At 43.6% G+C, this 25,830-nt stretch overlaps 2 protein-coding genes across 5 annotated transcripts in view; one reads left to right on the forward strand and one right to left on the reverse strand.

Annotated features, from left to right (window-relative positions):
- The window catches only part of BID (BH3 interacting domain death agonist), a 41,778-nt gene extending 34,384 nt beyond the window's left edge, over positions 1-7,394 (forward strand). For all 3 annotated transcript variants that reach the window (XM_075005656.1, XM_075005648.1, XM_075005641.1), the window contains exons 3-7: positions 375-441; positions 1,404-1,611; positions 2,736-2,875; positions 3,147-3,359; positions 6,156-7,394. In XM_075005656.1, coding sequence (XP_074861757.1) covers positions 433-441; positions 1,404-1,611; positions 2,736-2,875; positions 3,147-3,359; positions 6,156-6,161 — 576 coding nt within the window. In that variant the 5' untranslated portion in view covers positions 375-432 and the 3' untranslated portion in view covers positions 6,162-7,394. The remainder of the gene's footprint in view (positions 1-374; positions 442-1,403; positions 1,612-2,735; positions 2,876-3,146; positions 3,360-6,155) is intronic.
- A 308-nt stretch (positions 7,395-7,702) lies between these two features.
- The window catches only part of BCL2L13 (BCL2 like 13), an 84,907-nt gene continuing 66,779 nt past the window's right edge, over positions 7,703-25,830 (reverse strand). For both annotated transcript variants that reach the window (XM_075005667.1, XM_075005676.1), the window contains exon 7: positions 7,703-14,557. In XM_075005667.1, the coding sequence (XP_074861768.1) occupies positions 13,745-14,557 (813 nt within the window). In that variant the 3' untranslated portion in view covers positions 7,703-13,744. The remainder of the gene's footprint in view (positions 14,558-25,830) is intronic.

The following is a 25,830-nucleotide window of genomic DNA, read 5'->3' on the forward strand; positions in this document are numbered from 1 at the left end:
CCAGCAGCATGCCCAGACTCTAAATGCTCCTCTTCCTAGGTTGCTTGCAGTTGTGGTGATCCTTAACACCCCCTCCCTGGCCTCTCCACAATTATGTATATTCATAAAGCAGTAAGGCCGGCTATTAATAAGGGGTGAGGAGAGGCATTGTGTCGTCCTAGTCCACTCCTGTTCACTCCTAAAAATGGGCCTGCTTTGTCATCTGGTCCAGTGTTCATATCTTCCCTGTGACAGGCAAATCACTGGGCATGTGTTTTGGGGGAAGACCCATGTTCTGCAAAGCAGGGCTGGATCAGTAAATGCTTATTGGAGAGATTCTCTGTGAGAAACTGGTTTGCAGGTTCCTTGGCATCTTCCTTTTCTTTTCCTTGCAGGGAAAGGACTCAGGTTGACAGCGAAGGGTAACACAGCTGCACTGTCCCAGCGGCCAGCATGGATCAGGTCAGTTCCAAAAGGTTACATTTTCAAAATGCTGTAAGCTTAAATTATCACAAGTGAGTGGTGATCTTGTGTACCTAACTCAAGAGCCATGGTTTTCAGAAAGTGGTGATTTTCCCCCTCTCCCCACCTGCTGAAAATCATGCTTCTTTTGAGCTATCTACTGATTTTAGGTGCTCAGCCTTAGCCACTTTTTAGAAGAGACCAAACGTGTTGCTTAACATTTAATAATTTGGGGGGGTACTCAGTGTGAAGTTGGTTTGGTTCCCAGGCACCGTGCAAGCTTGGGTATACAGGCATCACATTTCTGTAGAGCTTGGACTTTCTGTCAGCAATCTGTCACTCATACAGGAAGATGATTCCCAGTCTTAGTGGGTGGGTATGCCTGCATAGCTGAGATCAGACTCAATCTGTCTGCTCTGTTTGACACTGTCCTGGCTAGCCACCACAGGGATCTGGACATGGTCATTATTGAACTTGTTCGGGTCTGGCTGAAACAGTGAGATGAAAGACAAAGCTCTGAAAGTTTGGACAGTCTATTATTTTTTTTCTTGAGAACAGTTCCCCCATATAATTAGTATCTCACATTCATTATTTGTAAATGATAAATAAACATCCATTGCTCTTATAACAGGAAACAGAATTACTAATTCCCAAATTCAAGGTAGCAGGCATATGGTCTGAGCGTAAGTGCATGTTTTAAAACAGCAGCTTTAAACTGCAGCTTGAAATATGTGGATCACCTTAATCTTCCCACCACTGGATATAAAACAAAAATCATGCATCACTTTCTGTAGAATGCAGTCATGCAACTAAGCAATCCCATGGGTTAACATTATTTCAGGCTCCTGGAGAAAGTCCCCAGTAGACACGCAGTAATGGAAGAGTCCTGCACAGGACTCTGTGCGGCAGGAGTGTTTTGTTGTTTGTCAGATTCATGGTGACTTCTTGGTGATTGTTTTTAGGATCTCAGTGGCAATGTGCAGGTGGAGCGCATCCTTGTGTACTCCTTTCTGAAAAACTGTCACTACTGTGCTTTCAAAAAAGAGCTGGATTCTCTGAAAAGTGAGGTGATGGTTCCCCAACCCAAAACCTTCCTCTGTGATGAGTTTGATGATGGGGAGCTTCAGACGGATGGCAATCGGACTGGACGGTTTCAGAATGGTGAACCAAGTTAGTGTTTCCCTCTTTCCCTTATCCCACTGTTCTGAAGCTGATCTCTTCTGTAGCACAGTGGTACAGGGAGTATTTTCTTTGCAAAGTATTGCTGTGCTGTGGCTCTTGATGATCTTAAAAACTTGAGCTTTCTCCGTTTGGATGGTATTGATGATGATTGGCAGCTTTTCTTACCTGTCTAGGTATTTCTAGAGCACCATAGTACCTTAATGCCTTTCCTTTACACCCTTTACAGTTTGTCATAGAGAAGCATCAACACACACACCCGACTACCACTTTGGCCTTGCTTCGCAATAAGTTACTGTATTAAGCCTTGAGTTTAAAAAGTGTTTGGATATTTGGTGCCTAACACCTGTTAGCTAGCTTAGAACTGGGTCTTTAGAAACAACTTGTACCTTTGCTATTTAGATTGAAATTCACCACATTTTGCCTGGGAGGTAGGGAAACATTATCCAAAGATGGCTAATGAAATAGGAATAGTGCTGACTGTTGTCTGCGGAGCAGTGTTTCCTGGGGCATTGCTGTTCCACCTTGAGCTTTGATCTCATCCAGTCTCAGGCAAAGCAGAGCTGGGCATGCTTAACCCTTGGACGGGTGGTCTCTAAGGTAAATCAGGGTGTTTGTTGTGTACTAGGTATACTAGGTTCAATTCACAATTGAACTAATGGCCCCAGCATGGCTCTGTTAATAGAGATGCTATATGCCGGATGAGATGTTAGTGGTCCTGACTATGGCTGTGAAAAATCGGATGGCTCTTTTTCCCTCCAGGGTGAGGATGTTCATGTAGTGGCCTGGCCAAACTTTTTAAATTCCTACTGCAGAATTATTTGGGCGAGATGATATTTCTCCTGGGCTGTTACATAGTGCTGATGGACATTAAAATTTCCATTCAGGTCCATTGTGTTCCACCAATGAGGTGGCTGCGTACCGGTGATGAGTGAAGTGATCCCTGGGGCAAGTAATAGTTTCTAACACTTTGTCGGGAGAGGGGCTGTGCGTGGAAGACAGCAAGAGAACCTTTGGAGTGTTTGAGCCTATTGTTTACCTGCACTGAGTCTAGTTTTGATCTGCGTGTAAACAAAATTCTTTTTCAAACCATCTCTTTATTTTGCTGGAATTAGGTTCTGTGGTTGATGAAGACATTTTCCAGGTCATTGGAGCTCAGCTTGCTCTGATTGGGGACCAAGTGGCTAGAGAGATCAATCAAGGAGTAGTAAATGACCTAATGCAGCAATTTGTGAATGAGAATCTATCCAAAGAGGTAAATGATGGCTGTAAATCCCACTGTTAATGACAGTGACTCCATTGCATAGAAATCATACAAAGTGTGAAATGCCACCCAGAATGAGTCCATACACAATGCCATGTTATGTGCAAAAGGTATGAATTAAACGGACTATAGCAATGTTTTGGGGCAATCGGATGGATGAATGTTCTGTCATTTTTACATACCCTAGTGGGATATTTAGAGAGAGACTCCTAATGGCAGCAGCTAAAAATAAGTAATTTTTTTTTCTCTCCCTTCTGTTCAGGAGTTAATGAGGCGACTGTCCAACACAGTGGAGAGGCTCATGCAAACTGTGCCTTTGGAAATGGAACAGGAGAAAGCCATGCTGGTGCTTTCTATGGTTTTAGCCAGAACAGTAGCAAACAAAATGCCATCCCTTCTACACCGTGTCTTTACCACCACTGTGAATTACATCAGCCAGAACCTCCACAATTATGTGATTAACATGGGACAGCAAGTAAGAATCATCAAACTGTCTGTCTCTTGAGCTGCAGGAGTCTTGTAAGAAAAGTGGCAGAAGCCTGATACCTCAGGACTGGGCAAAGGAGTTTAGGGAATAATCCTGGCTGGGGATGGGACTGGGATTTTATGTGATTGAGGAGAGCTCCTTCTATGTGCTATCTATTGTCTTCTACAATCAGTGGTCCCTTAGTTATCTTACAGCCTCTTAAGGCTTTGCAGAAGGAGCTGGAGTTCCAGTCTGCTTAGGTACTAGTACTGTTGGGGGGTTATTCTGGTTGAAGGGAGTTGTGGGTATTGGGGCGGGGGGGGAGGGAGGACTTGCAGCCCCACCCACTTGCTCACCTGAGTGCAAATCCAAATGTCCTCTTCCAGGGTCAACCACTAGTTCCATGCAGGTAGGGAGAGGGAGGTGTGACTAGTAAGTTTCATGTTTGCTCAAATCCACTTCTGCAGTGAGCGGCGCTGATGGGCTGTGAGTGATCAGTCCCTTCAAGATATCCTTGTCCCTCAGATTGAGTCCAAATTCTGATCCTGTTTCACCTGACTCTGCACCCATTTCTGTCCTGGTGGTTGGGTTCTCATTCTCCTCCCTCTGCTCCACATCTGCCCCTCTGCAGTAAGTGGCTAGGGCAGTTCTAGGGCCTCTGAGGGATAGCCCCAGCAACAAGAGAATGGAGAGATGTTTAAATAATAAGTAGACACCAGTCTGCTTTTCCTGTTTGTTGAGGCTAAAGCATAGCTGGAGCACCAGTGAGCCAGTAGCCATAGGTGAGACGTCCAGCAGAGGTGTAGTTTTCAAGGTGGGAGGCATACCAAGTGAGAGCTAAACCAAGCTTTTACTCAGAAGACAGCTGGGCTCTGATACATCAGGGACTGCCTCTACAAAATTCAGAGGAAAGGGTAAACAAATGTGATTTGCTCGTAGTGCACCCCCTGGGAATTTGAAACTTCTGCAGTGATGGTGCCCCCTAGTCTGCAGACATGGAAGCACATGAAAGCGGAGGGAGCAGTGTCATTCCACTGCAGAGAGGGGTGTGGACAGCAGAATCACAGGGAGTGGGTCAGTACCATCTGCATTATAGAGCTGATCTGCCTTGTAGTCTGCAGGGGTTTCTTGGGAGTTGGGTAGAAGCAGGAACAGCATTTCTGCAATGATTCTGATCCACAAGCTATTCTCTGTCCATCACAAACACAGGGAGGCCACCTGAGTTGTGGGACATAAAACAATGGCTGTGGGTAGAGGCTCACAAGTGCACTGACCTGAGTCAGGCTGTCCTGGGGGGGTCAGGATTTGGACCATAGTTGTATCTGCAAACAATATTTTAGACCCGTTACCAGTGCCTACCTGTCTTGAGCGGTGACACTCTTCAGGTGACTCCAACTTCAGTGCACTGCTTGGGGCAGTTTATTGCTAGAGTATGCAACAGATCTGGTTCCCAGCAGGTTAATATTACAGAAACAAATCCCCCAGTGTGTACTGCTGTGGGAACTGGCTACTCCAAGATACAGAAGGGACTACTGGGAAACTCCTGGCTTGAGACTCAGACCTCTAACGCCCTGGCTGACTCTTGCCTACAACAGAAAAGTACAGCTATACCCGCAAATCCTCTCTAGTATAGGCAGACCCAGCTCATATTGGCAAAATAATTCTGGCCCCTATAGCTCATGTCAGTTTCCCAAATGGAATAAGCTATACCAGCAACCAGAATCCATTTTTCCCTTTTGCCACTGTAACTGCATATAAACTTTATTAGCACAACTGTATGAGTTACAAGTGATGTCCCCCTGCCCCAGTCCCCCCATTATGCTGGTGAAGTGTAGATTAGACCCTTACAGTGACAGAACTTGGCAGGTGTGTTATCAATTTCCCAACAAAAGATATGTTACTGTGAACACAGAAATGAGGGACTAGTGTTATAGTCCCTGTGCAAGCAGAAACAATAGGTTTAGGGGCAAATTCCTCTTTCCAGGGCAGTAAATCAAGGGAGGATTTGGCACTAATTCCTTCTAGAAATCTCTCCATTCTCTTAGAGATGTATTTGTGACATGGTCAAATACTTTCTGCTTAAACATTTAGGCTGCCCCTCTGCCGCTGTCAGGGCCAGATTAAGACAGGGACTGCAGTCCTCAAAGCCCCTGTGCTGCCTAGCTGGGGGGAGGGCGAGCATTGCCGTTGCTCCTCCCCCCGTGCTGCTGTCACTGCCCCCAGGAGAAGCATTTTCCTGAGCAGCTGTCCCTGTGTTGCCTTGACCACCAGTTGTGCCTACCAGAGCTCACATTGGCCTTGAGTCCCAGCCACTAGGAGCTGTGGGGGCAGGGCCTACAAGGGAGCACAGGCCAGGCAGACCCACCTGTTCCGCGTGACCACCAAAATGGAGCCGTGCAGAGTAAAGCCCCTGCAGTCCAGCCCACGTCTTAACACCCTCCCAGGCTCCATGCACGCAACAGCTCCCTCCTGCACCCTAAATCGGTGAGGGTGCCCTGCCCATAGTCCAAATCCCTTGCCTGCAATCTGGAGCCCCCTTCACCCAAATGCCTCCCTGTTGGCGCTTGCACCCCTTTGCCTCACCCCACAGCCCCTTCCCACACACTGATTCCCTAATTTTTAGCCTTGTCCCAGAGGGGCCCCCCCCCCCAAAAAAAAAACCTGGGGCCCCCCAGAAGAGTTAGTCCAGCACTGATTGCCATGTGCTGTTCTCTCAGGGGTAAAACTGACAGGGATTTCACTGAGACTGTGTGATACTGTCTTTGCTTGGTGCCTCCGTTAACCCCTGTTCTGTTTGCTTCTTAGAATTGAATGAGAGCAGAGTCAGTGCCGCTGACCACCACGGAGAAGATGGCTTCTTCCGTATTTACTTTAAAAGTTTGCTTCCCCCCGCCCCCTTGTGTAAATTCTTTTGCAATGCAGCTGTGAAAAAGGATGTGTTCCCCTTTGTTTTAGGGTTTTCAAAGAGCAGCCCTGGAGAAATATTTCAAGCTATGCTATTGTTTGCCTGAAACATGAGACTTGCTTGCATGTTACTTTCCTCTACCAAATAGTGAATGTGACTTGGTGCTGGTGCAGCCCTGTATATCTTAGGCAGAAGTGTCAGCTGGCATTACACATGGGGGTGTTTGCTGAAACTTTAGCTCATTATCCAATGCACTGGGGGATAGGATCTGTTGGCAGTGAGCCTGATGTGTAATAAAGTATGTCTTCCCTGCAGGGTTAGCCCATGGGTATGTTTGTGCTATGTCATCTGATGATTCCTTTATGCTAAACCCCTGATCTTTTGCCCAAGTTGTTTTTGGGGGTACAGAGGACATATTGGGGGACTAGTACTTGCTTTAGTTTCACTGCAAAATGGGTGGCAAACTAAGTAAAAAGCAGATCTTGCAAAAATGTCTACGGTGCAGCTTATAGCTATGTCAGTATATGACTGTAGCATAGACTTCTCAATACCTACAAGGATTTCCACCCCCCTCCGCCCCCCACCACCATTCTGGTAGATAAGCTACATCTCTCCAAGCAGCCCTCAATTCTTCCACTGTGCTAGCTGTGTTTACACCTGGGCTAGGGAAGAATAGTTAAAGCACGCAACTGAATTTTTCATCTCATTGTAGTGCCTGCTGGAGCCTGTGGTGAGACAACTGAGTGGTGTGTGGACAAAAGGCTAGCTCTATTTCTAAAGGCCCCCTTTCTTGACTAAACTTTCCCTAGGCACTGCAATAATGGAGGGTAGGATCTTACCCCCCCCATTTCTTTTGAGCCTCTGGAAGGCATCTGATTTAGATGTGATCAGGTCAGCTAGCATTAGTCTGGGTATACTTGAGCAATGCACACTTCAGCTTTAACTTCCATTTGTACAGCCTCTAATCAGTGCCAAGGCTGGCACCTTTGATCAGCTCAGCCAAATTCCTGGTAGGCCTACCAGCCAACTTGACAGTTTACATGAACTAAACTAAATTGCTGTTTCTCAATTACTTGTAAATATTTTATACTGAATAAAATTGTCAATGCTCCTGTAAGTAGCTGTGTCCTTTTTCAAAGTGTGTGTAACTACTCAAGCCAGCATCTTGAATGCCATTGTCCTTGGAAGGTTACTCCTAGTATTAAATGTTTCTGCTCTCTCTCTGAAATGGAATCCCAGTCGTCTTGGTTGTTGAATTTGATAGAGGGAAGCACTGGGCTGCTTTTACTGCAGCTGAAAACAGGACAGCTGCATTTTGCTGTGCACCCAGACCCAGGCAATCCAGACTGCACCATTAAGTCAGTTAACCAATATGTTAGCTCAGGGTAGAGGATTTGAATTACTGGTATGCCTGTAGGTGACAAGCTAGTTCTCTTCTAGAAATCATCTGACATAAGTCCACACTTTTTGAAAATTGTACCATTTATTAAAGTGCAATCTGGAATCATGGTCTTACAGCAGTGTCCTATTTGGGGAGGGAAAAATGCACATAACTTTAGACTTCAGATAAATATTTTAACTAAACTACCTAAAGCCTCTTACTGCCACCACCCATGCTGAACTTGCCTGTTAAAGAAAAAGTGAGTTAAGGGAAGATGTGGAGGCACTGTTTGCAAGTCAGCTGACTGCATTTCTGGAAACCTACTGCAATGGAGGCATAGAAGTTAAAGATCACCATTAAAGTTTGCTACTTAGATAAACTAAGGGGCTGTGTTGAAGCATACCTCTACACAGAAGATTGACCCTGCTTGCTTGATCTTCCAGGTTTTGATTTAGTGCACCTAGGGGGCACATGCTAAATTGAACGTGCAGGGCATCCCCACCAACCATGGTAATCCTGTTCCCAGCTAGGAGTTTGAGATACCTTAATTCAGGCTTCCATGTCATCTCCCCTATAATGCAGCTGAAACAGCATACCTTAATTCACCCTTCCCCTGTAGTGTAAACCTGCCCTTAGTCTGAGTGGGTCTTTAGCCTTGTGGTGTTAGATCAGAAAACCAAGAATATGTAACTCCACTTGCTCTACTCAAGTCAATCTTATGTCTGACAATTCACTTTCCCAGCATCTAGAGCAAGCATATTTCAAACTGATAAACTAGGCATCAAAGCTCCCTTCTGCATTCAGATCTCTAGCTGCCCTCTGAGACCAAAGCAGTGAAGCAATCAACATGGACTATATCAAGTGTTCAGATGCCTATGCTATACTGATATGATCTAAGCTTTTGTAATTTTTCAGCTACATAACTGCTAACCTGGTTTTAATGACATCAGCGGATAAGATTATCCCAAACACAAACATCTGCCTATGATTATCAGACTCCCTACTATCATGTTACTTTAAATGGCTGCCATACCTGCCATCATTAGCCTTGTGAAGCACCTAGCCCCCAGTAAACTGGTCATAGTTCAAAATCTAGAACTACTTTCACTGAGATCTCAAGAACAAATGCCAGCTACTCTTGCCTCTCAGTACTAAAATTAAACCAAATGTATACAACCGTACAGCTTGTGCTACTCTTTCAGCTTCCTGCAGGTGATGAGACTATTGCAATTTTGTGTTTTGCACATCACTGCATTCCATTGTAGAATACCAACATTTCTCCTCTGTGGATAAGTGAATTATACCTTTGTCCAATTGCCTGTCTATATTCAGCCACCTGTATTTCAGAGGGACAGGTCAGAGATTTCACATTTAGAGTTCTGAAAGCCCTGACTATGCTTGTTTTGGCAGCATAGCTGTCTTAAGAGGGCAGGGTTGAGTCTTTTTGGTATTTAAAAAAAAACACAAAACTAGCTTCCAAAAGTAATTTCTGGCCCTGTGATATTCACTGTGCTTATAATGTCCTCCTGAGCAATTACAGTGAACTCTTTCATATTTAGCAGCCCCAGGACAGGGAGGTTGCCAGATCTGCAGATATTCTGGATAACAGAGAGATTCCTAGTAATGCATAACACTAAAGAAAAGTAAGGTGAGTATTAAGAAACAAATGTGTGCAGAGTACTTTTTTTTAAACCAACAGTAGTATTGGACACTTTAAACATACTGTATTTGTATTTACTTTCACTGTACTGTACTTATGGAAAACTAAAATTTACTTATGGCTAAAATGCTGGTTATTTTAGAGTTCTGGATGTCAGAATGCTGGATACAAAAGAATTTACTGTATTTAAGACCAACCACTGCTGTACTAGGCGCTGTAATCCAGATAAAATGGAGTGCTGTATGTTCTATTAATTCCTCTGGATCTGTTTTCAGGTGACCAAGGCCTCATCTTTTCCTCTCAGTTTAATTTCTCTCTGCACAAAGGAGGGGACAGCCAGCACTCTACAGCTAAAAAATACTAAAAGATTGGTAGTTTTATGACAGTTTGATCATGTGCAGCAGACAAGGGTAGGGAGATGCAAGAAGGGGTTCAAGGTAGCAAATTCATTGACGTAAAACCTGAGGCACTTAATTTTAGAAAGGAAGAGGAGGACAAATAATGTAAATAACTGTACTAAAGTAACATTAACATGAACAATGGGAGTAGTTTGTCCCCCACTTCCAAGTGGGATTGTTCCATTTTGGAGAAATGGAAAGCACACTTCAAATCAGCATGACACTCAGTTGAGAATTACCCCAATGTAGTTTGAGGAGGAGCAACTCTCCTACCAATTTCCTAATCCACAATCAGCCTTAGAGCAAAAACAAATAAGAACAACAAGAAGTCCTGTGGCAACTTATAAACTAACATATTTTGGAGCATAAGCTTTTGTGAAGCGGGTCTTTGCCCATAAAAGCTTATGCTCCAAAATGTTAGTCTGTAGGTGCCACAAGACTTCTTGTTGTTTTTGAAGATACAGACTAACTCAACTACCTCTCTGATAAATGACAACAAACTACTTTTAAGCTTATCTGCCCCGCACTGGATCACTGCTGCCAAATAACCAGAGCTGGGATTGGCTACAATGGCTTCAAATTCAAAAAGTACAGGTTGAACCTCTAGCGGTGACCTGAGTGGTGCCAGAAAATATGCAGAACACTGGAGGTCAACATTGTCTAGCAGCATTACCAACACTTCCACTGCTTACTAGGCTTTTAAACATTTAGAGGTAAATCTCAGCACAGAATACTGCAAGCCTGGACTGGTAGCTATAAACAAACTTTTGGGACAACAGGAAGCTTGGCCATGCCCATGCTAAGTGGACTTCCAGCTAACTAAAATCATGCTAGACCTGATGCTGCTGGACAAGAGTGCGTGCAGGACTAGAGAGGTTCACCCTCCAGTAGTCAGCACTCTCATGGAGATGAGCAAATTTATAATCAGGTGGGAAAATACTTTTCCAGTGATAATTTATTACTTAGAACTGATAAGAATCACCTCAGGAGTAAAGAATCCAAAAAAGCAGGGATTGGGGCTGCTTCTCAACAAGTAGGCATAAATCAAGGCCTTGAGCATTTTCCTGATGGGGAGGGCAAACAGTTAATGAAATCCTAAACCAAAAATTTATTTGCTGCTCTCACTGCCTTCTCTGCTCCCTTTATCAACATGGGACTAGAGCTCATGGGAACAACTATACAGAGTAGAAGTTTGTGTTACTGTGATGGAAGATACTTGTTTCCTGGTTGAACACTGTATCTCTTGTGATCTCAATATTGTAGAAAATTATTTCTCTCCCAGTCCGCAAAAAAACTACTCTTCTCCATTCCCAGTCTGAATATCTAATACAGGGAACTTCTGAAGTGTGGGGAAAAGAGACATTTCACAATTTGCATGCAAATATCCAGAATGCACAAGGAAACAACCTCAGAGGTACATTAAGATCTGAGTACAGTTTTAGCACCCACTGTAACTAAGTATAGTGGGGCTCTCTTGTCTCTCTCAGATTTGCCTATCGTAAAAATATACTTCCTTAAGGACAACATTTCAGTCTAGTGAAATAACAGCAGCTGCTAGTCCCGCCATGGGCATAAGCCTACAAAGATGATCCAGCAGGAGGAGGCAGCAGCAAATGTTTGTAGACTAGTAAAGGGGCTCACCACACTGGTGTGGATAAAGTAAACAGAAGGCTAGAGCAACACCTTCCATGGAAGAGAAAGTGGACCCTGAACAGCAAAATCCCCACTGCGGTTGGGATAGTTTTTACTAATTGGACTCTTATCCTTTTAAAAGTGCTCTAAATTAAAAACTGAATGGGAAATTGTGTCATGTCTGTGACATGACTAATAGTGGCATCCTTTCTATCAATATCCATAGCAGAGAGCTCCTGAACTGGGCAGAAAGGCTATGGAAGGAAAACAGCATCGTCACTATTGTAACTGCACCCTCACAGAAAAACTGATGCAGCAGAAAGCAATACTCCCTCTGACAACTGTGTACACTCACTGCACAGCAATGAGGATCCCAGCTAAAGTACCTGAAAATGGCTGGGAAAAGAAATAGTTCAATTTTACAACAAAAATTTCTAAGGCCAGTCTGCTACAATTTTTATGGAGTAAGAGTAGCCCAGTTTTACATACAGTAATACAGGGATATGATCAGCAGAGTCCAAAATTCCTGAGCTAAAAGAGGTTGCTTCCACAGTAATGGCACCAGCTTTGACAGCCATTTCCCCCACAGCATTCTCTCCATTTCTTGGAAAATTCTCCTCAGCTCAAACCTCCAGAGCCCTACCTACAAAACCCACCCTAGCTCAAAATTAGAGTTCAAAATTCCTGTACTCCTGGTTTTTGTCAACTGCCAGCAGTTGGGATGGGGAGGGACAGAAACCAAGATACAGATTCATCTCACTGTGGAAAATACAGAGCTCACAACAAAGGAATACACTATTCAGCGCACTTATTAATAGACAGGTCCATTACATTCTAGGCAGCACGTAAGACTGTCAGAAATAAAATAGATGGTCTTATGCTTTAAAAAGCACACATTATGGTTTCATTTTCACTTTATCCCAAGTTCCCTTTCACATGCCTCCATCTATCCTGAGCCAGCACAAACACCAAAAGGAAATCAGCAGTTTTACCTAGGGACTCAAAGACCATGTCCATAAAGCTGCAGTACACACGCACATTCATATACACACGCATCATGAAATAGGAACACTCCTGTTAGAGCTAAACAAACTAATACCCAGTTAATATGTTAAAGATTTCACTTGTAAATTTTAAAAAAGGTTGCGACAAAGGGGGGTTGGATTTCTCTCCAAAGTAACTTTATTATCATTTATTGAGTCTGCAAAGTATTTAGGTACATTTGCCAATTACTTTTGTGTAGTGCGCAAAACTTGTATTAGGAAACTGCACCACAATGGCTCCCAGAACATCACTCACCCTAGACCCAGCAGCCACACCAAGTAAAGGAAATATTTAATGCTGTTTGGTTTAGTTACTATCATCTGTTACTTTGAATGTCAAGGATTTAGTCAGTTTGTCATAACCAAGGCTGAGTTAAGACTAAATACACGCTGTGCAAAACCTGTGCAAGAAAACAGAACTGCAGCCCAGGCTAAGGACAAAACAACATTTAACCTTTGATTTTGCAGGTAAGGTCAGCCTCACATAAGTGTTCTGAATTTAATTATACATCCTGGGTCCATAAAATATTGGATCCACCCGACAAATACTGTCATCAAAATCTTTATGAAAATGGCAAAGTGACCCACACAAGAGCCATGCTCTCAGGTGACTGATCTATGGCAGTAAAGTGGCAAGCACAGGAGGGAGAGAAAGTTTGTCCCAGCTCAGCAAGCAGTAAGTGCATCTACCCCACACTCATTTTGTAGCAGAGTTGGTGGCCTGTGCATCTCCCCACCAACATCAGAGTGCTGAAACAGACAGAAGAAGCCTCTTTACAAGATAGGGCTTCAGGAAGCATAGCGGCTAAATATAGGCATGAGAAAAAAGAGGTATAGAATGAGCACTCTCCCACTAAGGTGGTTAGGAGCAGTGCAGTACCTGAGAGGAGGCAGAGACAAAAGGAAGACCAGCCTCACGCTACAGGAGTAAGGTGGCTGGTTTATCTTCTGTGTTTGTTTTAAGAGGGCCAAAGGGGCACAAAGGGAAGTGACAAGACAGGGTAGCTGCAATAGCAGCTCAGTCGGGAAGCTAAAAATTCCAGGGGTTCGCAGCAACCAGCCCTCTCCTGCCCCTGGAATTTTTGGTTCCAGTTTCCAGTGTACAAATACCCCTTTCCTCAGCACCTGCACTTCAATTCTGAAATTTACAGAATTAATCATTTTTTTTTAAATACCCCTGTACTTTAATCAGGAAAAAAGTCTCCGCCCCAATTCTACTAAAAACATGATTGTCCATAGTTTTAGGCTTAGTAAATAACCTCACCCCATCACCATTTAAGTTATACAAATGTCCAATTAACAGCAGACAGCTCAACCTTAGTTAATGCAACTAAAATTTGGGTTTCACTTTCTCTTCCTCAGCAAGAAAGCCCTGCTACTTCTTTCTCAGTGCCAGCGCTACTCCAACTGCCACAGCCAGAATAGCCACTGCAGCAGCCCCACCGTACAGCAGGATAGATTTGCCTTCTGGCAACAAGATGGGTTTCTCCTCTACAGCTGGGGATTTCTTTTCCATCTCTTCTGAATGGCTCCCCTTCCTCACTTTTGTTTCCCCCCCTGAAGTGGGTATTTTCTCAGGTTCTGGTGTACCCTTTTCTTCTGCTGCAGCTGGTTTCTGGGGACTCAACATGTGGATTCCTGGTTCAACTGGCTCCTCAGCCACCTTCCCCTCTTCCTTGTGTTCTGTAAGCAAAGATGCAGAGGGGCTCGCTTTCTCAACAGCTGCAATCTCAGCTTCACATTTTGTCTCCAACAAAGAAGGGGCTTCTGGTAACCTCTCCTGTGCAGTCTCAGTCCCCAGAGCCAATGACGACACTGCTGCTTCTTCTACCCCCTCTGGTATTTCCTCCTTTTCCACATGAACAATGTCCGAGTTGGAGGAGTTATTTTCACTCCTTTCTTCACCACCTCCATTGCTGTCTAAGCTTTTTACCTCTTCTGGATCCATAGCCACCTGCTGCCAGGACTCAGGTCCAAGGGATACTGGCAAGCTCTCTGTGTGCCAACTCTGGCTAGCTGACAGAGACACAGGCAGGCTTTCTGATTGCCAAGATGTTGTCACTGTGGGAGACTCAGGGGGGCTCACCTGTCCAGAGTTTTCGCTGGTTAGGATGTAGATGTCATTGCTGTCCTCTGCAATGTTTGCATGGTTTTCCTCTTCTTCAGAATCTAGACTAAAGACAGTGCCCTGAAAGAAAGGCAGAACAAACACCACATCAGTATACAACAGCAGAGTTCACTGTGTATCTTCCCATATTCTCCACAGAACAACCACAGGCTGGTAGTGCCAGAAGGCTCTGCAACAAGATCACCTAGTCTTTGCCAAGACACACTTTCTCCCTTCTAGGTTTCAGAGCTGATCACAAGAACAGCCTTGTCCAAATGGAGTTATCAGGAAGTGGAAGCACGTTTTAAGACAAAGCTGCTAGGCTTTCAATAACCAGACAAAATTAACATTAACTTCAAGAAAACAAGTCCAGAAGCTTGGTTACAACTCTTCTCTCTCATTGTGTGGGTGCTCTATACTGTCACCTGCGGCCCCCATCAGTCAAAATCTGTCCCACTAGTTTGTAAATGAGTTATACCCTTGTTTGTTAAATCTGTGGCTAATGCCAAAATTGAAGGGGGAAACAATTTTAAATTAAATCACAGAACAACCAAATGCAGCCACACAAAGGGCAGAGTTGCCTACTTTATTTGGTTCGATAAAACCTCTAAAAGGCACCCTAAAAGTCTGATCCTGGATGCCAATCAGTAGGGAATGTCAAATGCCTGTGTCTGAAGATTGTGGACTGTCCCCCATTGTGGGCTCCCAGTTGGCCACTGAAGGCCATCCAAAAACCACCAGCCAAGTCCTTCACTATTCTGACGTGGTTCAGTTTCAGAGAGGAGGAAGTTAATTCTAAAGGCAATGGAAAATCTCAGGTGGGTATGACAAGAGATTTTTAAAAGACAAACCGTTATTAGTCACGTGACACTTGACTAAATAAACTATTTGAAGCAAAACACGAAGCTGAAAAGATTCTCCACACTAAACAGAACATTTTTAAAATTTTCCAAAAAACTTTGACGAATAATACAAAGCTGAACTTCACACAGCTCATTATTCCTCCATTCTGTAGCATATCTCCAGTTCTCTCCTTACATTCTGCTTGATCAGCAGCAAGTTTCCCTACACAATCCCATCACTACTTGAAAGACATAAGACATAGACTTCTTCCCCAACCCTGAAGCTTAGTAATCTTTCCAAATTTGCTCCAAGTTATTTCTCACTTCTAACAGTTACATCCCTTACTCCTTCAGAGACAGTGTTTCATAGGATCTCATGAACAGAATGTATACGAGTGACTCTTCCCCTAACACCATCTGAGTTCAAGTTCCTTATACTACCTCCGTCTCTTTCCACGCTTGCTTTCTTTACTGCCCCCACTATGCTCTACCCATCACACACATTCATTCTGAGTTTCTAAACCTGATTTAGAATCACAAAAGCTTGACAAAAGCAAAACGTACATACTGCCCATCAGAAACAGACTATACAAACAAGCTGCCCTTCAGTTATCAGTTATCTAAAAAAGCAGTGGGGCCCTTGGACGATAAAGATATAAAAGGAGCGATCAAGGAAGACAGTGCCATTGCGGAGTGATTAAATGATTTGTGTGCTTCAGTCTTCACGGCTGAGGATGTTACAGAGGTTCCTAAATCTGAGCCAGCCTTTTTAGGTGACAAATCTGAGGAACTCACTCAGATTGAAGTGACATTAGAGGAGGTTTTGGAGTTAATTGATAAGCTGAATAGTAACAAGTCTCCAGGACCAGACGGTATTCACCCAAGGGTTCTGAAAGAACTCAAATGTGAAATTGCGGAGTTATTAACAGTGGTTTGTAACCTATCCTTTAAATCCACTTTGGTACCAAATGACTGGAAGACGGCCAATATAACGCCAATATTTAAAAAAGGCTCTAGAGGAGACCCTGGCAATTATAGACCGATAAGTTTAACATCAGTACCAGGCAAATTAGTAGAAACACTAGTAAAGAATAAAATTGCAAGGCATGTAGAACAGCACGAATTGTTGGGCAAAAGTCAGCATGGTTTCTGCAGAGGGAAGTCGTGTCTAACTAATCTATTAGAATTCTTTGAAGGGGTAAATAAACATGCGGACAAGGGGCACCCAGTGGACATAATATACCTAGATTTCCAGAAAGCCTTTGACACGGTCCCACACCAAAGGCTTTTATGTAAATTAGGTGGTCATGGGATAGGAGGAAAGATCCTTTCATGGATCGGGAATTGGTTAAAAGACAGAAAACAAAGGGTGGGAATAAATGGTAAATTTTCACAATGGAGGAGGGTAACTAGTGGTGTTCCCCAGGGGTCAGTCCTGGGACCGATCCTGTTCAACTTGTTCATCAATGATCTAGAAAATGAGGTAAACAGTGAGGTGGCAAAGTTTGCAGATGACACCAAGTTGTTCAGGACAGTCAAAACCAAAACAGATTGCGAAGAACTACAAAAAGATCTCAGCAAACTGAGTGATTGGGCAGCAAAAAGGCAAATGAAATTTAATGTGGGTAAGTGTAAGGTAATGCATGTTGGAAAAAATAACCCAAATTACACATACTACATGATGGGGTCAAATTTAGCTACGACGGATCAGGAAAGGGATCTTGGAGTTATAGTGGATAGTTCTCTGAAGACATCCACGCAGTGTGCAGCGGCAGTTAGTAAGGCAAATAGGATGTTACGAATTATTAAAAAAGGGATTAATAATAAGACAAAAGATATCATACTTCCCCTATATAAAACTATGGTACGCCCACATCTTGAGTACTGCGTGCAGGTGTGGTCTCCTCACCTCAAAAAAGATATATTGGTATTAGAAAAGGTTCAGAAAAGGGCGACTAAGATGATTAGGGGCTTGGAACGGGTCCCATACGGGGAGAGGCTAGAGAGACTGGGACTTTTCAGTTTGGAAAAGAGGCGATTGAGGGGCGATATGATAGAGGTATATAGAATCATGAATGGTGTGGAGAAAGTGAATATAGAAAAATTATTTACCTTTTCCCATAATACAAGAACTAGGGGACACCAAATGAAATTGATGGGTAGTAGGTTCAAAACTAATAAAAGGAAATTTTTCTTCACACAGCACACAGTCAACCTGTGGAACTCCTTGCCCGAGGAGGCTGTGAAGGCCAGGACTCTATTAGGGTTTAAAAAAAGAGCTTGATAAATTTTTGCAGGTTAGGTCCATAAATGGCTATTAGCCAGGGATAAAGTATGGTGCCCTAGCCTTCAGAACAAGGGCAGGAGATGGATGGCAGGAGATAAATCACTTGATCGTTGTCTTCTGTTCTCCTTCTCTGGGGCACCTGGCATTGGCCACCGTCGGCAGATGGGATGCTGGGCTGGATGGACCTTTGGTCTGACCCAGTATGGCCATTCTTATGTTCTTATCTTTCCTTCCTCTGGCGGAAGGAGCACCATTCATTTCCCTAGATTATAAAAGGGAGAACATGATGCTGAATCCTAAAGCATAGAGCGTTGCACACAAGCATTAGTGATACCATAAACAACAGCAAGAATCAGCCTACAGTACAAATGAAAGCACTTAGTCCATACTCTAACTGTGCCCAGGTGCTCTCTGGTGCACCAAGTGTAAGAGGGACTGCAGGTCATTGGTTACAGTGGAAGAAAAATACACTCAATTTTACAAACAACAAGCAGTTCTGTAGCACCTGAGAGGTTAAAACAATTATTAGGTCGTGTGCTTTTGTGGGTAAAACCCACTTCCTCAGATGAAAAATGGAGAGGAAATATAATCTAGGTTTTATATAGCGGGGGGTGGGGGGTAGGAGGGTGGGCAGAAAGCAAGCATTAACAGAATCAGTTAAGTGAAACAAATTAAGTAGGATGTGTCTGATTCCTTCAATTATCAAAGGCTGGGAAATTTTGAGAGGTCAAAACTACCAATTAGGCTTTATGAACCTATCACTGCTTTTCTAATATTCAATGAATGCAAATGACTATAGAGGGGGAAAAAATAAGAAATGTTTTCTCCTTGCTATCAGGCATGCCAAAGGATTCCTTAATGACCAGCCCTAAAGCCTGGTGCCTCATAAAATGCTTGGATGTCACAGAGATACTCATACGTCTGCCCTCACAACACACTCCAGAGCCAAGGACTCCAGAACTTACAGCTGAGTTAGAGAGGGAAAGAGCCCCTTCATAAAAGTAACAGTAAATTAAGACAAAAGAAAGTACATTACAGAGATTAATGGAACCATGAGCAAAAGGAGGAGTGATGCTCTTATAATTAAGGCAATGGAGTGGAACCTGGTTAATCTTGGTTCAATTCCTGGTTCTGCAACAGGCTTCTTCAAGACCCAGAAGAAAGTAATTTAAGCTCTCCATACTTTAGTTCTCCCATCTACAAAACAGGATAACATTTTACCTCACAGGAGTGTTGTGAGGTGCTGCAATACTACAGTGATTAGGGCTCTGTAAAACAGAGAAAATAAGCTCTTTGGGTTATAAACTTTGAGTACCAAGTGGCTGTTTTAAATATCTTTATTCCACTAATTTTGAAAAATATCTAGACTTTAAAAAAGCATCTGGTACTTGAAAAACTCATTTAAAACAGCTTGCTTGTGAAAAATATTACTAACTGCAAGAGCAGAGTGGGGCATTTCATCAAATAGGGTTTGGGAAGAGACAATATGGTTGCTAGGTGCTGTTTTAACAGCTTAAATAAACTGAAAAAATTAAAAGGGCAGATACTAGACACGTATCTAGAATTCCAGAACTGTGCCATGAGCAGTAATCAACTAACAAGAGAATGCACGACTGTCAAATTAGTTCTGTTTTATTTAAAATTATATTTAAAGGTACTAAGCAGTCTGAACTCACCACAAATTTAAAAAATGCTCAGTCCAATGGCCTGGTGAGATGTGACCACTCTCCCCAAAAACAAAGCAAAGGAAAAAAAACCTCCCAAAACAGACAAAAATCAAACATTATCTAACTCAGACAGACTTTGAACTCAACCCTGAAGAGCACTCAAAGGAACTCCAGTAGACACATTCAAGAATAAGTTTTCAGATGCAATGTCCCTGCGTCCTATTCAGATGAACCCTCAGGATGGAGATCAAAATCCTGGCATGCTTCCAAATGGACTGGATGGATGTAGGAAAAGTAAATCTTCTGCTTAAATACTTCTGAGCATTGTGCAGCTGCTGTTGAAATCACTTATTCTTTCTTTGTTAGCATAATTGTGATAGAATTCTCATTATAATATAAACATAATGCCCATGTACAACCACAATGAAGCAGCTTAAATGTTTTCACAATCCAAGCAGACCCAGAAGAACTGCTAACTAGACAGTAACCTAAATTATGAGTTAAAGTATCTTCTCAGTTTTGGCAGTCTGAGTTTATCCGCCCTTGTACCCACTATTAGTTTTCTTTTTTTTTTTCCCCCAGGCCATAACCAATTTATTTCCTGCCTATAGTACTCAACAAAACAATCCAGCTGTAACTCCCTATCCCACACCCCACAGGAATGGAGAAGGAACCAAGAAAAATGCTATTCATATTTCTGAATCTACCATTCAAATGTGCTCAGATACCACAGTGATGGATATGATATGTGAATGACCTGCTTTGTCTTCATAACTGTCATCCCTGGTTTCTTTAACAAACCTGTTCTCATATCTTAAATTTAAGAACATTCCATTAGTATTTTCCTCCTCTCCCACTCTACTAGGTTATCTAACTTTGTTGGATCTCTGCCGATCCTCCACCATTTTTAATCTGCTTTATCCCTTTCCTTCAGCAGTCTTGAATTAAGTTTGTTCTTAAAAAGGAAAAACGGAAGGTAGTTTGAAAAAAAATCATTCAAAGCAAGCACACCAATGCTTGTAATAAGCAAGGTACTACGTTTGCTGGGACATAGGCTGGTAGTCTCCTACTAGTATACAAGGACAACAAAAGAAAGGTCTAGCTGCCGGCCATTAATCTAATTAAATTTAGTTCTACTGGTTCAGCAATGGCAGGGTAGGGAGTCGCAAGAGGATTCCGCAGTGGCGGCATCCAAGCCTCCTTAAAGAGCTGCAGGTTGCCAACCCCGGTCTAGCTCATAGATGATTTAATCCAATATTCCTGCAGCCATCATAAACATCACTAGTTGCTTATTGGTTAATACAAAACAAGGGGTCAGTGAGAACACTGGACAACATTAAGATGTGGCGGATCAGAATTAATTATTTCCATGTGATCTCGTGACAGGACCAACAGACCTGGGAGAAATATGGAAGCAACGTGCTCTGGTAGATGAGCGCTCTTTTCCTAGAGTGACTGCTGCTGCTGCTGACTCAGAAGCAAGGTTTGGACAGTTGCACACGCACAAAATGGGGAAACAGCCGCCTATGAAGGAATACTTCAGAAAAGAATCTTGGGGTCATAGCTAAAAGAGAGTCAACTGTGTAACGCTTGCAAAAATCAATCAATCATTCCAGGATGTATTAGCAGGAGTGCTGTAAGCAAGTCACAAATAGGAATTCTTTGGCTCTACTCTGTGCTGGTTAGGCCTCAACTAGAGTACTGTGTCCAATTCTGGGCACCACATTGCAGGAAAGATGTGGACAAACTGGATAAGGTCCAGAGAAGAGCAACAAAAATTATTAAAAGGGCTAGAAAACATGATCTGTGAGGGAAGACTGAAATAACTGGGTTTGTTTAGTCTGCAAAAGAGAAGACAGAGGGGACATGGTAACAGCTTTCAGGTACCTAAAAGGTTGTTACGAGGAGAAGGAGAAAAATTATTCTCTTTCACATCTGATGATAGGACAAGAAGCAATGACCTTAAATTGCAGCAAGGGAAGTTTAGGTTGGACAGTAGGAAAATCTTCCTGCCAGGGCAATTAAGCACTGGAATAAGTTACCTAGGGGGGTTGTGGAACCTCCATTACTGGAGATGTTTATGAGCAGGTTAGGCAAACACCTGCCACGGATGGTCTATATCAGTGGCTCCCAAACTTCTCAGTATCAGGCCCCCCTTTTGATTTTTGAGAAACCTGCACACGCCACCACCTCTTCTTTACCATCATCCAGCCCCCTTTAACAAAAAATTCAATGTGTAGTTTAAAACAAACACAAAAAGTATAAATAGATTTTCTTGGCTTTAGCGCAGCCCCAGCTAGCCAGCTGCCTGAGCCCCTTCCCAGCCACCAGAACTGCCCCTGCCAGCCGCCACCTGCCTGAGGCCTGCTCTGCCAGAGCCGCCTGCCCACTCATCAGCCAGCCACCGAGGCCCTATGCTGCCAGGGCCAGCCGCCCATCCACCAGCTGCCCCAGTTGTGGGCCTACACTGCCAGGGCCAGCCACCCACCCGCCTGAGCCCCATGCTGCCAGGGCCAGCCACCCACCCACCAGCCAGCCTGAGTCGCCCAAGCCCCACGCTGCCAAGGCCAGCCGCCCGACTGATAGCCCGAGCTACTCAAGCACCGCGGTGAAACCCTCCCCCAAAGCGAGGTACCACCAGCCCCCCACTCTTACCCCATTCCTTCCAAACCCCCACACATTCACCTTTGCAGGAGGCAGCTAGCTCCATGTCGGTCTTCACCAGCTGCCTGCTTTCCACAGCAGCTGATTGCCCACATAAAATGGCAGGGGCTGAGAACCAAAAGCAAAGGTCGGTTTTTTATTTGGGTGTGGCAAATGATGGGGAAGGCTGGGTTGCGTCACGCTCCCCCCCCCCCGCCCGGAATTTCTTTATGCTCCCCCATTTGGGAAACCATGGTCTAGATGATGCTTGGTCCTGCCATGAGTGCAGCGGTTGGACTTGATTACCTCTCACAGTCCCTTCCAGGGCTATGATTCAAGGATTAGGTTTATAAGAGAAGTCCATACAACATTTTGGTGGGGATAGAGAGGGGGGAAATAGGAAGACTAAAGGGAATATGTGCATCATGCATGGAGTTTGAAGTATATCTATGAGAGGAAAAATATATGACTGAGGAATGGAGGAGACAAACTCCACAGTTCAAAACTTCTTGCTCTGTATTGAAAAGATTTAACTTACAAATGGCATTTAAAGTTTAAGGTTACAGAGCTTTTCCACACACCCACAGATTTATAAGGCTCTGTTCATTCAGTTCTATATCACCAAAAAACCCAACATCCTGGCCAGGCTTAACCATATACTTCATGCCTCTGGGAGACATACTGAGTCCTTTCAGGTGCATTTACACAGGGGCCGGCAGCGTACCATCTGCTCAAGCTAGGCACTCAAGTTGGAAGTGTGGCCCTTGCTGCCCAGGTAGCAGCAGGAGCTTGCTATCATACAACCTTCTGTCCAGTAGGTCTGGCAAGCCTCGACTTGAGCGGGTAGCCTGAGCGGCTATTTGTGCCACAATATCCAACATGCTATTTTTAGCATGCTAGCTTCAGTCTCTCTGCCAAGGCTGAGAGGCACACAATATACACACAGCCATTCAGACCGAAGGATGAAAACAATACTTGTAAATCAGAAAACTCAAATATTGGATATCAGTATTTAATACTTCTGCTTCATTTTTAAATTCAGGTTTCAGAGGTGGGAAGTTTTACTGGAGAAGTCAGGCAATATAGCCATGAATTATTTAGGACAGTAGATTAACTTTTTTGAGCTGCATTAGTGAGTTATTCAGGAAATCAAGAGGATAAAGCAACATTTAAAAAACAAGCAGCCACAGCACAAAATGAATGATATGTAGGGCAAGTCTGTACATTCATCCACAGATGTGACCCTGCAGCAGAGCTGCTACCGACAGATTAACTAGAGGCAGAGCCAGATGGAAAAACAAAGATTTCAATAACCTGGGACCTACATTTTGGAAATGGAAAAATTAAATACAAGAGTTACTCTCCTTTCTGGAAGGTCTCCCTATTCAGGAAGGAAATCTACTGTTCCATTATGATTAGAAAAATCATTAGATTGTTCCATCTTTTTCAAGTCTGAAGTAGTGCAAGGTTTCATCTTGGTAGTTTTCTTCCTCCTGTTCCGTAGATTCACAGCACACTGTGCTGAAGCACCCATGGAACTGCAGGCATATACTTGCACCAAAAACTCCAGACACCATTTGGGAAGAGATGACCCAAGTCTGAATGCTCAGCACACCCCATCTTTGGCCAGAAACTATGGTGATTATTGGCAGCATTGGGAAGAATCCTGAATGAGAAGGAGATCAGCTTGGGTGCATCTACACGGCCACAAATCTTCGAAAGAGCCATGCTACGCAGCTACACGGGACTTTTTTGAAAGAACCTGCATGTTTCAAAATCCCCTTATTCTGCTCACTGAGATCGAAAAGGGGGGTTTCAAAAAGGACCCCGTGTAGCCGCACACTTTCGAAGAGTCCTAGTGCTAATGAGTGCCTCATTAGTAATCTTCAAAATATGGCTATTTCGAAGATTTGTGCCCGTGTAGACACAGCCCTTGAGCCTTTCAGACCAGTGTTTGTGTGCCTATCAATGAGATATAGCCCTGCCATTGCAGGGAACTCTAACCCTGGGGTGCATTTGAGTTCCTCCTGTCCTCTGCTGTAGATAACTAATAGACTCAATGGAATAGCCATATTTTTCTCTCACTTCACAAACAAGCAGTCATGCAGCACCTTCAAGACTAACAAATTTAGTAGGTGGGTAAAACTCACTTCACAGAAGCTCATTACCTAGTAAGTAAATTTGTTAGCCTTGAAAGTGCTACAGGACTGCTTGTTATTTGTGTAGATAACTTAGATTGATCTCTTCCCCCGCCCCAGTGTAGGCCAGACCTTAGTGTGTGGGAGGAGAGGACTACTATAGGAATTGGCAAGGTTGGAAAAAAAAAAACCCACCATTTTCCCCATTTTAACCCAAGAGAGAACTCCCAGAAAAGGGAAATTCCTGCATTTAATGGATGACAAGCTATAATTACAGTCAAGTGGACTGAAGTTAACAATGGTGCACATGGTGCCTGGGCCTGCCACAAGAGCAGGAGACTGGACCTTATGACCTCTCAAGGTTCCTTCTAGTTCTAGGATCTTATGATTCTCCAGGAGAGCCTACGTTGCCTTCTACATTCCAAAGTAGGTAGGCAAGCAAAGGAAAGGTCAGTAATATCCAGCAACTTTTCAAAATTCCCTTAATAGCTGGATAAAACAAGATTCACTGAATTTAGTTCTCATGACATCAAAGTAATTTCCTGCTTGCACCAGCAAGGAGGCTTCTATTTCCTGTTTCAGCCTATCATCTCAGCCATCTGTAACTCCTGTGAAGATAGGATAATAAGCCACTTAATACTATGCTGTGTCCCACAACTGCAGCACAGCTATTGCTAGTGATTGTGGGAGTGCTTTTGTACCAACCTGCTGTCTAGACAGACCCTCATCCTTAGAGGTCATGGTCATATAAATGTCTGAGCTACACTGTGCATTGATGGAGCAGCACCAATGGTAATGTAATGATGGGAAATTTGTTTTAACACCAGGAAAGTGACTCTCTGCTAATGATGGTTGTCAGCAGTAGGCCTCCCATTAACAAGTACTGAGAACAGTTAAACCCTAGTACAGCCGCAGTCAGGAATCAATGCCCAAAGCTGTTACCCCACCAGCAGATCCATCTCTCCTGGATGCTCACTTCAACGCAGAGGGCCAAATTGAAACTTATACAGAACCCAGACCTACAAGTTCCCCCACATCCACTGAAGTGGTAAAAATAAACCCTTTAACAAAAGATATGCATATCCTGAAACTATGGGCAAAACATGAATCCCTATTTCAAATAACCCGTGAAAAATCATGGGCTTACTTGTAGCATTTTTTATAAATATCACATACCCATCAGGTTCTCTGTTTGACATTAGCCTGCCTGAACACACAGTTATTTCAAAGGAGCTTAAGGGGAAAATCCAGAGGAAATGAAAACAATGACAAAGATAAAATGCCAGGGTTGAATTAAATACCTTCAAAGGAATTAAGATAAGAATGGTTGGGCTATCAATACAGAAAAATGGTCTCTCTGGTTACATCCAGACTTTAACAGTTTACATTGGTCCCAGACTTTAGCCCTAGTAAAAAAAGGGAATCCTAACCCCACTCCCCCCAAAAGGGGGTGGGGGGGGAAAGAGGCACAAACCCACACCCACAACTAAAAGAAAGATGAAGTGTGTCTTGCCCAAGGAAAGACTGCTCAGGGTACCAGTAAAAGCTTACCAGCCAGCAAGGGCTTAGAGACACATACTGTGAGCACGACAGCTTGTTTCTCCCTGCACCCCAAGCCAGGCACTCACGCACCAGCCACAGATGAAGCTAAGGGATTTGAAAGAATCTTACAGAAGTTGGCAAAGAATGTGTAAGGCAGTGGTGCCCAAAAGAAGATTTAACCAATTGCTGTAGGACATGCCCCCCCCCGCCCGTCCCACACGCACCCCCCTCCCAA

This window comes from Carettochelys insculpta, chromosome 1 (genome assembly GCF_033958435.1).
Source record: "Carettochelys insculpta isolate YL-2023 chromosome 1, ASM3395843v1, whole genome shotgun sequence".
NCBI lineage: Eukaryota > Metazoa > Chordata > Testudines > Carettochelyidae > Carettochelys > Carettochelys insculpta.